This window comes from Oryctolagus cuniculus, chromosome 6, assembly GCF_964237555.1.
Source record: "Oryctolagus cuniculus chromosome 6, mOryCun1.1, whole genome shotgun sequence".
In the NCBI taxonomy this organism is placed as follows: domain Eukaryota; kingdom Metazoa; phylum Chordata; class Mammalia; order Lagomorpha; family Leporidae; genus Oryctolagus; species Oryctolagus cuniculus.
Window position 1 is genome coordinate 124,983,611 of NC_091437.1, and position 15,073 is coordinate 124,998,683.

Here is a 15,073-nt window from a genome sequence, read left to right on the forward strand (position 1 = left end):
TTATGCATGCTTCTGCTCTAGGAAGCTAACCATAAAGAAAGGCATACTGGATACATTGTGTTTTTATCTAATTTGATTTTGTAAAAAGCATCCTTTCCTGGAATTAGTTTGTGCTTTCATTATTTGTTATGTTAGAAAGCTAACCAGAAACCTGTATTTTTTATAGTCTGTCTATGCTTCTAAGAATTCCAATTGCAGCAAATTTAGGACTACTTATTTTGGAGAAGCATTTATATGAAAACTCTACAAACAGTGAAATACTTACTTTGCTTGGTGTAAATAGAAAAAGGAGTTTCTCTACTATCTTCAGGTTTAACCCTATAATTTTCCACCAAGTATATCTCAGGAAACTGTTGCCTTACTGTGCTTACTGCCCACATGTTCCAATAGTAAACACTTGGCAATCATTTTCTGAGTCTTCCTCATTGGGTTCTGTCTCCCTCTGTGAATTCAGGGAAATTGAATTTTCTTCTGATCGAAAGACGTAAACCACTGAGGTCAAGATAAAGCCTTGAAATAGAAACTCCATGTAACCTCGTCTAGATGGCTTGTCCACAGTAAAACCAACAGGGCATTTGATTTACTTTGTATAGGATTTTGTTTATCTTTCCTGCTTTTGCGTGTTAAGCTTGACTTCAGGATTAGTGCCTTCTGTTCTGACAGGCTGCCCAAAGCAAATGGCATTTTGGCCATGCTATATTGTCTTAAGTGTTTGGTGGATGTTTAGTTCTAGCTATTGACTACTGATCATGACTCCTTAGCATAGGAAATGACATTTTTTTCAAAATATTCAAAGCAGCAATGAACTATTGGAAAATGTATTTGAAGGAAAAAGGATGACAAAATGAGAAGGGCAAGAGGGATACCTGAGTCTTAAGTATGTGAACCAATTTCCTTAGAATTGGTTATGCTTCATACTTTTATATGGATTATATCCACCACTGGCAAAATGCTTGATGTATGTAAATGCTTCATTCATGGTCATGTCCTTATTTAAATGTCATTGTAATAATCATTTTACAAAGATGGCAACAGACTCTGAGAAATTGAATTTACCTGTCTAAAATCACATGGCTGGTGACTACAGTCTTTAACCTAGTACATACATACTGCCTGCTTAATTGCCTAAGCTTACTTACATGTATATAACTAATGTTTAAATATATATACATCTATTTTTGCTTTAATATGTTATTTTTCCAAATGCACAATTTGTTGTACCTGTTCATGCATCTTCACCAGCAGCTGGTGCACATCCACCTTGTTATTTCTTTCTTTCTTTTTTTTTGTGTGTGTGTGTGGGGGGGAAATAGCAAGGTTTATTAGGGAAGGGACATCTGTAAGGATGGATAGGCACCTCTCCAGACAGGACCTTGGAAAGAGTGCAGTCGCTCGGACTGGAGGGGGAGGGGAGGAAGGAGCGAGGTTACATGGTTGAGTGGAGTACACCTGGCCAGACAAGGCGGGCGGCTCAGCAGAGAGGCAGAAGGCTGAGCGCGCAGTCCAGTTGAGGCCGGGGGTTTTTACACCTTGTTATTTCTGATATAAGATACTTGGATTCTGTGCTTTCCTAGCAGCATGATAAGTACTTTACTCAGCAGCTCCTGAAGCACAGTCCTAGTCCTGGTGAGGGAACCACAGATCTTCAGTTGCTCAGAAACCACAGGTGGGCTGTAGCTTTCAGTTGAGAACTTCCTTACAGAGTTTGTCAAGCAAAACTAGGTTTTTGATTTTGTCCCAGCTTTGCCTTTGGATCACTTCTTTATGGCTTTATCCCAGATTTGTTCACTGAGTCTTTTTCTTGGCTGACTTTCTGGCATCTTCTTATCAGTCTAGGATGGCATGGCAAAGTTTGGAGAACAGTGGCTACCACTACAGATTAGTAAGATATTGTATCAAATTAGAACTATATATATTTTAAACATAAGCATGTCATATCATATTTGACCAGTCCTTAGACTTTATGAGTTTAGACTCCCATATTTTTCAATTTTATTTTTTTGGTAGGTTTCAAATAGAAGAAAATATTGATTTTTTTTTTTTTTTTTTGACCGGCAGAGTGGATAGTGAGAGAGAGAGACAGAGAGAAAGGTCTTCCTTTGCCGTTGGTTCACCCTCCAATGGCCGCCGCGGCCAGCGCTGCGGAAAATATTGATATTTTAAAAACCCAAGTACCTGGTATAGGTATTATGCCACAGCAGATTAGGCCACTGCTTAAGACAAGTGCATCCTTTATCCAAATGCCTCATATAGGGCCTGCCTCTGCTTCTGATCCAGCTTCTTTCTAATGTTCACCCTGGAAGACAGCAGATGATAGCTCAAGTACTTGGATTCCTGCCACTTGTGTGGGAGATCTCGATGGAATTCTAGACTCCTGGCTTTGTCCTGGCCCAGCCCTGTCTGTTACTGGTACTTGGGGAGTGAACCAGCAGATGGAAGATTGATTCTCTTTCTCTCTTTCTCTCTCTCTCTCTGCTTTCCAAATAAATAAAAATACATTTAAAAACTTAAAAACAACTAATACTTGCTAAGTAATTCTAAAACCTTAGTACATTTATGAGTGATTACCTGCGCTGTCTTCCTGCATTTGAGCCTGAAGCTATTCAGCTACAGGTGAACTTCATATAAAAAATTTATTTTATTCTGGGCCACTAAAAGCTGCCAAAAACAAACTAATAAGCCTTTGTTTATTGGTGTAAGTTTGTTAGCACCAACTTTAGGATTTCATATAAGTACAAATGTAGAGTTCAGCATGAAATTGTCCAATTGAGTAATACCATGCTTAATTTCTATGAGGCTTTTAAAAATGTTTGTTTTATTTTATTTGAAAGGCACACAGAGACAAGTTTCTCTCTTACCTTAAATGCCCACCACAACCAGGACTGACCACCAGCCCAGAGCCAGGGAGGAAGAATTCAGTCTGGGTCTCCCACATGCATTGCAGGGATCTAACTACGTCAGTCGTCATCTGCTAAATCTCTAGGTGCATGTTAACAGGAAGCTGAATGGAGAGCAGAGCCAAGACTCAAACCCAGGCACTCTGATGAGGATTCACATATCCCACACACTGGCTTACCTGTTGTTGTGAACGCCCAATCCTAAGAGACTTTTAACCATATAAAACGTGTTGAAAAAAATCTATTGTTAAATAGTGGAATATCTTCTTATATTGAAATTTGTGAAGCATTTTTTGTTTGTTTCTAAATTGTGCTAGGGGCTGCTACTGTGGCCCTGTGGGTTAATCCTCTGCCTGCAATGCCGGTATCCCATATGGATGCCGGTTCTAGTCCCAACTGCTCCTCTTCTGATCCAGCTCTCTGCTATGGCCTGGGAAAGCAGTAGAAGATGGCCCAAGTCCTTGGGAATCCTGAACCTATATGGGAGACCCAGAAGAAGCTCCTGGCTTCGGATTGGCCCAGCTGCAACCGTTGCAGCCATTTGGGGAGTGAACCAGTGGATGGAAGACATTTCTGTCTGTCTCTCCCTCTTAAATAAATAAATAAAATCTAACCAGTTCTCTTTGGTTATTCTAGATTCATTCATAAATATCAGGGTAGACAATTTTTTCTTTTAATTATTTATTCGATAGGCAGAGAGGGATAAACAGTCAGATAGACAAAAATCTGATTTGTTGGTTCACTCACCAGATGCCCCCAACAACCAGGGCTGAACCAGGCCAAAGGCAGGAACTCAGAACTCAATCTCAGGGGCCGGCACCTTGGTTAATCCTCCGCCTGCAGCGCCAGCATCCCATATGGGCACCGAGTTCTAGTCCTGGTTGCTCCTTTTCCAGTCCAGCTCTCTGCTGTGGCTTGGGAGTGCAGTGGAGGATGGCCCAGGTACTTGGGCCCCTACACCCACATGGGAGACCAGGAAGAAGCACCTGGCTCCTGGCTTCGGATCGGTGAGGCATGCTGGCCATAGCGGCCATTTGGGGGTGAACCAACGGAAGGAAGACCTTTCTCTCTGTCTCTCTCTCTGTCTGTCTGTCTCTCTCTCTCTCTCTCTCTAACTCTGACTGTCAAAAAAAACAAAAACAAACAAACAAACAAAACTAAATCTCAGTCTCTCACATAGAGGGCAAGGGCTCAAGTACTTGAGCTTCACTGTTGCCTTTCAGGGTATTCATTAGTAGGAAGCTAGGGAATGAGATATGGAACTTGAACATAGGTACTCTATATGGAGGGGTGGGTGTCCCCAGCTGTGTCTTACTCTCTGATCCAAATGCCTGTCACAAGGAATTTTCTCTGTAAAGGATAGAATGTAAATACATTTAGCTTTCTTGGAACATAGAATCTCTGTAGCAACTTCTCAATTCCACTGAAACAAAGCCATGAGAATAAAAACACAGAGATGTGACTGTGATCTAGTAAAACTTTGTTGTTTGAAGGAGTTAGGTTTGGCCCTTCAGTGTAGCTTGTTGATTCTGCTTTGTAAGGAAATACTCTTGTGATCATGACTTGTTCTGCATCTTTACATACTTTTAGAGGAAACCAGGATAACTTACGTGTGCATTGTAACTATAGAAACCATTTGAGTAGTATATGTTTATATGTTAGCATTATGTGTTATAATTAGCATTTATGTGGTTATTATTAACATATGGAAAAGTCCCAAATAATAATTGCCAATTTTAAATTACATTTTTAGTTATTTTTGTTTAAGTTACAGAGTGTTGTTTTTTTTCTTTACCCCAGGGAGACTCTATACAAGCAGGAGATGATTCACCATTCTCAGATTCTGTTACCTTGGAGCAAACTACCAGTAACATTGGTGGATCTAGTGGACGTGTTAGTCTGTGGATGCAGTGGGTACTCCCCAAAATTACTATCAAGCTGTTTGCTGCAGATCCTGACAATAAAGGCACAGGTACAAAGTTACTTTTCTTCTCTTTTTTACACTTGATCTTAGCCAAAAGACCAAGAAGTGATTTTTTCTTCTCTATTTTAAGAGTCAGATATTAAACACTTTCATAATCAAATTAGATTTAATTGTATTTTCACTTATAATTAGGGAAATGTGATTAAATCTAACTCAAGTAATTCCTATGTGTAATCTAACATGTTGAATCTTGTTAATATTTTTTGACATTGTGATACCTAAATCTTTTTTGTTTGTATTAGACTTCATCCCAAAGACAATGAGAAAATTTCTTTTTTAATCATATTGATACATTATAACATTGCCACTAAAAGTATTGCAAAGATCCTTGATATAAGATACAGCAATTCAAACATTAAGTTGGATGTCTCCTATTTTGAAATACAAGTAGATGTCATCCTAATTATAATACTTATATTGATAGTAATTTTGCTGTGAAGTTTGTTTGAGTTCACGCCTCTGTAGATATCCAGAATGTATATGTCCATGTGAATTGTAAAGTTTTATTTTTGATAATGAGGGACTATATTGATAATAATGTTTGCTTCTTATTGCAGAGGTTTGTATGGTCAGTGAACTAGAGGATCTCAGTGCTTCCATAGATGTCCAGGATGTATATACTAAAGTGAAATGTAAAATTGAGAGTTTCAATATTGATCATTATCGAAGCAGGTAAATAATAATGAATGTAGGAAAAACTGTTTTCTTAAAGTGATTATAAGAATTTTTGTTTTCTTATTTGGATCATTGTTTTTAGAAGCTACTATACTCATTCCCAAAGAGGGTTGCTTAATATTACTTAGAACTCATTCTTACAGAATGTGATAAAATTTTGTTTTATAAGATGGCATATCACTAAATACCCACACTGCCATATCAAATGAATTAGTTTGCATTTACCAATCACTTCACACAATTTTTCATGTGGGTTATATATTTCCTACTATGCCTAGAGCACAGTGATGGCTCTAAGCTTTTGCTGTATGCTCCTCAATCACACTTGACAGCAGTAGATCATGTACTTTGTGGAGCAGCCGCTTGAAAACACTTTTTTTAATCACATAGATGATTTATATGCCTGTGGTGAATGTTTCTTGAACCAAATTATCCCTTCCCTGATAAATTTCCCTAGGACATATAATTCCTTGCAAATATTATTTGTAATAACAAATAAAAGTGATAAAAAGTTTTTCATATCTCACCAAGTTCTGTTATCCATTTTGTCATTTATTTCAAATAAAAACACAATTTTTTTCTTTATTACTATTTTATTTTATTTTTTAAAGATTTATATTTACTTGAAAGTCAAAGTTGCACATAGAGAGTAAGAGAGGCAGAGAGAGAGAGAGAGAGGTCTTCCATCCGCTGGTTTACTCCCCAGTTAGCTGTTTGGCTGGAGCTCTGCCAATCCAAAGCCAGGAGCCTCCTCTGGGTCTCCCATGTGGGTGCAGGGTCTCCCAGATGGGTACAGGGGCCCAAGGACTTGAGCCATCTTCTACTGCTTTCCCAGGTCGTAGCAGAGAGCTGGACTGGAAGTGAAACAGCCAGGACTCGAACTGGCGCCCATATGGGATGCCGGCACTACAGGCAGTGGCTTTACCCACTAAGCTACCATGCCGGCCCTTTATATTTTATTTTTTAATTAAAATTCATTTACTGTAAAAACTCACAGATATAACTCATGTACCATAAAACTCACAGATGTTTTTAAAAATATTTTCAAATGATATCATATTATCAATTTCATAATATTTAAACTTAGAAACAGCCTTAAAATACATTCCTTTCTAGATTCATAATATTTATTCATTAAACAATTTTTATTGCATGCCTACAGAAGCACATAAGTGTTTCTGTGCATATATTGATAGATAACATGTCCTAAAATCTAGTGTTTTTTTTTTCTTCAGCAAAGTTTCTTATTCTACATTGGAAACATTTGAGCTTTTAATCATTATAAAATATATAATATTGTTTATGTCAGTAACTGTCACATCTGTTAAAGCTAAAGATTTGTGTCATAGTTGTGAAATATAAAATATTAAGGGTGATTCAAAAAGTTTACAGAAAAATTGAATTAAAAGAAAAGCTTATTTTCATGTAAAAACTTTTGAGTTCCCTGCATACTTTTTAAATAATATGCATTTTCCACAAACTTTGTGCTGTTCCCTCATATTTTATTAGATATATATTAAGAACTGTTAAAGTAAATTATCTTACCAACTGTATAATTGTTACTTTTGTCATATTAAGTGAATCACTGATTGGCTTTTGATAATGAAATCTTTAGACCTTTAGTTCGTTTCAGATGATATCTATCATAAGGTTCTCTGCATGCGATACATCAATAGAATATTAGATTCCAAGAATTTCTTGATAATGTGAATATCTTCTATGTTGTAATCTAATGGACTTCACTGTTAAATGTATGTAATTTTTAAGTATTAAAGTAATTTATTCATTCATTTACTCTAAATGAATGATGAATATGTATTAGGTTCCAAGTAGTATGCTAAATTGGGATAAAGTGTTTAATATAAACGAACATAGATCCTACCCATATGGTCTTTATGTAAGGGTGCTTCAAAAAGCTCATGGAAAATTGTAATTGAAATGTAGGTTTATTTGGTGCATACATTTTCAAAATTTTTGCCATTTTTTTTTCATAATTTTTCCATGAACTTTTTGAATGCCTTCATGATTTCCTGGATGAAAAAGTAACAGCCAGTGAATGCATGTACAAATGCACCAGTGCAGATCTCTCAGGGTGTGATGCTAACATAACTTACTCTGTTGATTGTATTATCAGATCTCTGTTTTAGTTCAGTTTAGTGTTGTTTATAACTATTTGAAATGACTATATGTGCTCAATTTTTAACTGAGAAAAAAAGAGAACAGATAAGGTGAACTTATGTTTTCCAGGCCAGGGGAAGGTTGGCAGTCAGGACATTTTGAAGGAGTATTTCTACAGTGCAAAGAAAAACCTGTGGTGAGACTCATTTAGTAATTATAATTTTAAAAAATATATTTTAAACCATGTATCTTTGTTCTAAATGCAATAGGAGTAATGGTTACAAGAATTAGAGCTGAGAGTAAATTCTTTATGGCCTATTTCTCCAAAATTTAATTTTATAAATTGAAAGCTTCTTATTCTTTTGAGCTGCTCATGTATTGTAACCATCTCTCTGTTAGAGCAATTACATAAATTTATCAAAAAGGGAAAGGTAGGATTACTTTTATAAATACAGTTTGCCTTTTATGAATTATGATGTTGACTTTTTAGAAGTTTTTCTTACATTACAAGTGTGTTCGTGCTGGATTGTCCTTTACCATAAACTAAAAAGTAGTAGTTTTATACCAAAAAAAGTGATTTTTTTTGTTTACTTCCATTAACAATGCTTTTGCAGAAGATGGTCTAGACAGAGGCCATACCTAGAATGGCTCAAACCTAAATCTATGCAAATTTGAGCAGATTTAAAACTGTCCAAATTTTTTTTGCTTATGGCTTTTATTGCTTTTTGTCTTTTCACCTTCTTTGCTCCTGTCCATCACCTCAAGCCTTGGGGAAGAGTGTTGGTCTCTGGGGCAGTGTGGAGGTGTCTTCCTCTCCTGCACCGACAAGCTGAACAGACGCACCTTGTTGGTTCGACCCGTCAGCAAGCAGGACCCTTTCAGTAATTGCCCTGGCTTCTTTCCTTCTGTAAGAAATCATCTTTAACTTATGCTACAGAACTCCCAATAGGAGGAACCCAGAGGAGGAACTGAGCTATCCTTTGAGTCAACTCCTGATTTTAATTTTCCTCTGTATCATTCACTTCATAAATTAACTTGAATGTAGTTTTAAATCGTACACTAGCTTTTTACTCTGAACTGTTTCTGAGACACTTGCACATGCTGTTGTCACTCTGGGTTTGTGAGTGCAAACAAATTTTACCATCAAATGAGAGAAATCAAAGTAGGATGTTAAGTGTGATGGTTTTTAAAAGTAATGCACGTATTGGATAATCCAGAGTTTCCATTACTGCTTTTGTTATTCCTTTTATGATTCTTACTGAAATTGCTTTTTTCCCCTCTTTTATGCTATTATCTTTTAACAGCTAATTCAAAGAATTTTATTTGGTGCCTTGTAAAATCTGGACAAATCTGAACTTTTGTCATTAAATGGATAGTAGATAAACACTAGTGAATTTCAGAAGATTAAAAATCTGCATTTTCAGGCCTGCGCCACGGCTCAATAGGCTAATCCTGCGCCTAGCGGCGCCGGCACACCGAGTTCTAGTCCCGGTCGGGGCGCCGGATTCTGTCCCGGTTGCCCCTCTTCCAGCCCAGCTCTCTGCTGTGGCCAGGGAGTGCAGTGGAGGATGGCCCAAGTGCTTGGGCCCTGCACCCCATGGGAGACCAGGAGAAGCACCTGGCTCCTGCCTTTGGATCAGCATGGTGCGCCGGCCATTGGAGGGTGAACCAATGGCAACGGAAGACCTTTCTCTCTGTCTCTGTCTCTGTCTCTCACTGTCCACTCTGCCTGTAAAAAAAAAAAAAAAAAAAAAAAAAAATCTGCATTTTCTAATGATAAAACATATCTCAATTTTTTCCTTAAGCCAGTTATTCTAAGTGATAGTCTTAAAACGAGTAAAAATATACTTCTAAATATTAAGAGCAAATTATCACAGATGGTAGTTGTTATTTAAGTATTAATTGCTAGGTATTTTCTCAGCATATCTGAACTATTTTCTTTTTGGTAGCTCAGAAGAGATTTAAGACATGTATCCTATGATTATAAAAACACTTCATATAATTTTGTTCATGCATTTAATATTTAATCATTTCTTTGTGAAGCACATGTTGTTTCTGATTTGATTTTGAGCTTTTTCTAGCATATTCTGTCCTTATTACTGAGGAAAATAATCTCTAAAATGTGACCTTTTGGTTTAGATTTTTTTTCCTCAGTTTGTGTATTAGTATCTATTAGGAACATTGCTAATAATTTTAACATGTATCCATTAACAACCAAAATTTATTATTAATGTCCTTTAAAAATTTCTTGATTTTTTTATCTGACTTTTTAAAGTTAAATACCTGCATTGAAATTTATATAATTGTTAGTGTTTGCTAACTTTTCACTTGAAATAATGTAAAGTATTGATTGGTACTATATTTAAAGTAATATGTATATTACTTCAACTCCAGCAGGTATTCATTTTTTTCCCTTATTTAAAAAAGTTAGTGATGTGGCAATCTGAAAAATAAAAACTCTCCCTTTTATGTTATCTGCTTGTCAAGAGTATTTATGTTCAATATGCTTAAAAATGTTTTTCAAAATCAAAACATTCATACTTTGAAATACTTTTCCAGGATTCAGATGTTGTTACTAATAAACATATATTATGAATTGGCCTATTTATATCAGTGGTCAGTGCCACCTTCTTCCCAAAGTCCACTTTTGACCCCAAGAACAGACAACATTGCTGTGATCTCTTCCAAAGCAATCCATCTTCATTCATTCTTGCCTGCTGTCCAGCAACAGGGTAGTAAGATTGGAGTATTTCTTGCTTTATGTTGCTCTTGTTGCAACCACATGAGAGGAAGCAAAAGAGGTTTAGGAGTTATGGGATAACATAGGCTCAGATACATTACTGCTTTGCTACTTCTCACTTTTTTCCTGTTAATGGGAATATATTTCAATCTTTTCTTCTTCTCCAGTTTAGGCTCCTCTCTTAATATCATCACTTTTGGACTCTAATAATTTAAAAGCTTTTTCAGGTGTTGAAACAAGCATTGGGAATTGGGCATATACCAATTGTGTTCTAGTTTTATGTTTAGTAATTTGCAACATAGGATTTTATGTATCTTAATTGGTACTGCAAAATGTTTTTCAAGAGATAGCCTCATATGTTGAGGAACACAAAAGTGTCTATCTTACTCTACTTTTAAAAAGTATACTGTTTTACTGTGATTTGTTTATAGCATACAATTTGAATAGAGTTAATTGAGCTAGTTTTAACAGAAATATTAAGGTTTTATGAAATATAGTTTAGTATCAGTTAAATGTATGTGTACTAGTATGGTAATATATCCAAAGAATATGAGTTTTTAAGAGAGTTGTTAGGTTTTATAAATACTGAGCCTAGTCAGATTCTGAAAGAAATGTTTTATTTTTGTGTCACATTATCATTTTCAGTAAACTATAGTGATTTGTTCTTTTATTGAAGTATGAAATCAAAAAGGCTATTTTTATGGGCTTGGTCTTTGTGTGAATTAGCCAAATTATTAAAGAAAACTCTTAATAAATTTTATGTCCTGTAAAGATAAATCTCATTTCTACAAGTTTCTAAATAATTACCCTTTTGTAATTCATATTATTATGGTATATTGGTACTATTGATGAAAAATCATCCAGAAATGACAAAATAGATTCAGGAGACAACCTCCAAATCCTTAATGTTATTAAAAACGTAAAAATCATAGATGCAGACATAAAGAAATTAACTACCTCTCTTGAAGAGATTAGTTATGTTCCAAAACTCAGGATTCTCTGCTTTCATTTGGTCATTCTTAAAGTCTTAGACACTTTTCCAAAGCTGCAAAATTATCAGTCATGTGTTTTATTAAGAGGTATGGAATGAGTAAAAGTCCAACATGCTAAGGGTATTTTGTTTTTTCTAACAGCTTTTCTTTCATTTATTGTTTAATGAGATGTATATTGTGATTTCCTTTTCCTGGAACAGACAACTACAAAACTTCTAGATGGTTCTCATCAGCAGCATGGATTTCTCTCTCTGACATATACAAAAGCTGTAACGAAAAATGTCCGCCACAAGTTAACATCGAGAAACGAACGAAGATGCTTTCATAAATTATCTGAAGGTTTAACAGATGGTTCCCCTCATTTTCTTCATGAAATTCTTCTTTCAGCACAAGCCTTTGATATTGTCCTCTGTTTTCCTTTACTTAATGCCATTGCAAGTATATTTCAAGCAAAACTACCAAGAACCCAAAAGGAGAAAAGAAAGTCTCCTGGTCTTCCCATGAGGACCCATACACTGACTTCTCGCAGTTTACCATTGATTTATATCAACACAAGTGTGATCAGAGTTTTTGTTCCAAAAACAGAAGAAATGCAGCCAGCTGTTGAAGGTATTGTCTCCTGATTTTTTTTTTTTTTGTCCTTATTATAAGTAATTTTCTTCTAGAGTGCTGAGTTTTCTGGGTTTTTAAAAAAATACTGGAAACTGCTTGAACTTTGCAGTTTAGTATATTTTTCAAAGAGTAAATATAGTCATTCTCCAGCTAAATCTTTAGGAGATATAACAGAATACTGGGTAAGTGTCTGACTTATTTTGTAGAGTATGAAATACGAGATCTTTTTTCTTCAGAGCTTTTGCTATTAAAGCTTATATTGCCTGTTATTTGTTTCATTAGACAAATTAGGTCATTTATATCTAAGATAAATAAAGTTTTGTTTAAAAATAGAATACTACTCATATTGATAAAATATATAAAAGTTCTATGATTTAAAACCCTGCCTAATGATTGAGAATGGGGAAAACAATATAATACATCAAGGTTCCTTTGACTTTCTCTAGGCCTCTCGGTGCCTTCTAAAATTATTCTATGTCTTGAACTGCATTATGTTGATAATCTCACTACCTCTACCCACAAGAATGATTTTGAAATTTTTATTTCTCACCAAGTTATAAAAGAATGGAGAACTTTAATGGCTTTCAGAGACATTATAGTTTAGTGCCTAATAAATGGACTTTGAAATTACGCAGACCTGAGGTCAAGTCCCAGTTATGAACTTATAAAACTTGAAAGAGTTAATCTAAGATCCTTAAGTCTAAAAAAAATAGTGATAAGGGTTGGCGCTATGGTGTGGTAGGTTAAGCCTCTGCCTACAGCACTGGCATCCCATATGTGCACCTGTTCATGTCCTGGCTCCTCCTCTTCCAATCCAGCTCTCTGCTTATTACCTGGGAAAATATTGGAAGATGGCCCAAGTGCTTGGGCCTCTGCACCCACATGGGAGACCCAGAAGAAGCTCCTGGCCCCTGGCTTCAGATTGGCCTAGCTCTGGTAGTTGTGGCCATTTGGGGTGTGAACCATCAGATGGAAGACCTTCTTTCCATCTCTCTCTCTCCCCCTCTAACTCTGCCTCTCAAATACATAAAATCTTAAAAAAAAAAAGTGATAACAGTATCATACTTGATGGTAGGCTATATTAATATTTTATTTTCAAGTGATGAAAGTGTGAGAATGTGTGCATAGTGCCATTCCCACAGTAAACTCTCAATAAATGGCATTATTATCATGACAAGGCTATATCATTTCTTTTGAAGTAGAATTTCCACATTTTACTACCACTTGTAGCTCTTTGGTCAAAACTTTACACAATTGTACCCAACTACAGAAACTAGGATACAGTCTTTTATCTAGATTGTGCAATGCTTAGTCCATTACTGGTACTATACCAAAAAAGCTTAAATTGGACCATTTATAAAAAATAAAAATCTGTTTATCACAGTTCTGGAGGTTTCACAGCCCCAGATCAAGTCTCTAGAAGATTTGTTGTCTGGTGAGGCCTACTGTCTTGTTTCCAACATGGTGGCTTATTGCTGTGTCCTCACATGACAGAAGGCAGAGGGCAAAAAAGAGCAAACTTGCTCCCTCAGGCCCATTTACAACAACAATCCCATCCATGTGCATGGAGCCCTCATGGTCTAATCACTTCCTAAAGGCTCAGTTTCTACAATCCATCATTTTGGGGTTTAAGTTCCTGTAAATCATAGTGTATACTCTGATAATAATTAGGGCACTGTGAACTTGAGAAAAAAGAGAGAATGGATATTTGAGGGACATGTAATAATCTGTGCCACATAAATACAGCAGAAGTCTTTTTTTTCTTTTTTCCTCTGAATTAGTGTGCAAAAAAGGAAGAATTAAAGGTCCTGATGATAAATAACAATGGAAAAACACCTTGGCTCCCTTCTTCCGTTCCCTTCCAGTTCTGTCTCTTCATCTGTCTACCATAGTCATATGAAGTTACAGAAGATAGTCTGTTTAACATCACCAGTAATTAAGATTTATTAAAAATATTGGTTTTCATTTCTGTAATTTTAAAAATTTCATTCTGTAATTAAAACAAAAAGATATGTGGAGCTTTGTGGCTCCTCAATGACTTATCCTCTAGTGCTGAGTATATGCAATACCAATTCTTAATACAAACATCCTACTTTTTATGTCTAATTTTTGTAAGGATTGTCTTAAAATGGGTTCCTTTGAGTTGTGCAGTTACTATCCCCTGAATATGCTATATTCTAATAGTACTATACAGTAACTCTCATCTGTAGAAATACACTAAGAGTAAACAATAGACCTATTTTGTTTTTTTAAGAGTTTATTTATTTGAGAGGTAGAGTTACAGAGAGAGGGAGAAACAGAGATAAAGGTTTTCCATCCGCTGGTTCACTCCCCGAATGACTGTAATGGCCAGAGCTGAGACGATACAAAGCCAGGAGGTTCTTCCCAGTCTGCCATGTGGGTGCATGGGCCCCTAAAACTTGGGCCATCTTCTGTTACTTTCCCATGCCATAAGTAGAGAGATGGATTGGAAGAGGAGTAGCTGGGATGGAACCGGCACCCACATGGGATGCACGGGCCACAGCACCTGGCCCCCACAATAGTTAGGCTACCTAACAGTTGCAAGTGATTTAAGAGAAAACCCAAGAGCCAGTGTTGTGGTTCAGCAGGTTAATTTGCCACCTGCAGTGTGCATCATTTCTTATATAGTTCCCAACTAATGCACGTGGGAAAGCAACAAAAGATGGCTCAAGTGCTTGAGCCCTTGCCAGCAATATAGAAGATGCAGATAGAGTTCTAGGTTCCTGGCTCCCATATAGATGGAAGATCTCTCTGTCTGTCCTCTACTCTCTATAACTCTGCCTTTCAAATAAAAAAATAAGTCTTTAGAGAAAAAAAAAAAAAAAAAACTATAACCAAAAAGAAACTGCATATTCATTGCAGAAGCAATGGCTGTTGTGTTTTTTTAGTTATTGTCATCTTTATTTTATCAAAATTTAATGAGTTTTAGATAATATATCAAATTTACATATTTTTGAAAAAAAGCTTTGTATACAAGAAAGGTCACAATTGGAGAGTTTTAATAGCATTTTCTCATAATCATGAAGGAAGATAC

At 36.0% G+C, this 15,073-nt stretch overlaps 1 protein-coding gene across 18 annotated transcripts in view; it reads left to right on the plus strand.

The window, feature by feature from the left end:
* VPS13B (vacuolar protein sorting 13 homolog B) overlaps positions 1-15,073 on the plus strand; it is a 778,478-nt gene that overhangs the window by 412,571 nt on the left and 350,834 nt on the right. For 14 of the 18 annotated variants that reach the window (XM_051844655.2, XM_070075348.1, XM_070075351.1 and 11 more), the window contains 4 exons: positions 4,698-4,869; positions 5,439-5,553; positions 8,440-8,581; positions 11,607-12,015. In XM_051844655.2, the coding sequence (XP_051700615.2) occupies positions 4,698-4,869; positions 5,439-5,553; positions 8,440-8,581; positions 11,607-12,015 (838 nt within the window). Of the gene's footprint in view, positions 1-4,697; positions 4,870-5,438; positions 5,554-7,803; positions 7,871-8,439; positions 8,582-11,606; positions 12,016-15,073 lie in introns of those variants that run through there. The other 4 variants (XR_011389260.1, XR_011389259.1, XM_051844658.2 and 1 more) reach the window with 3 other exon arrangements.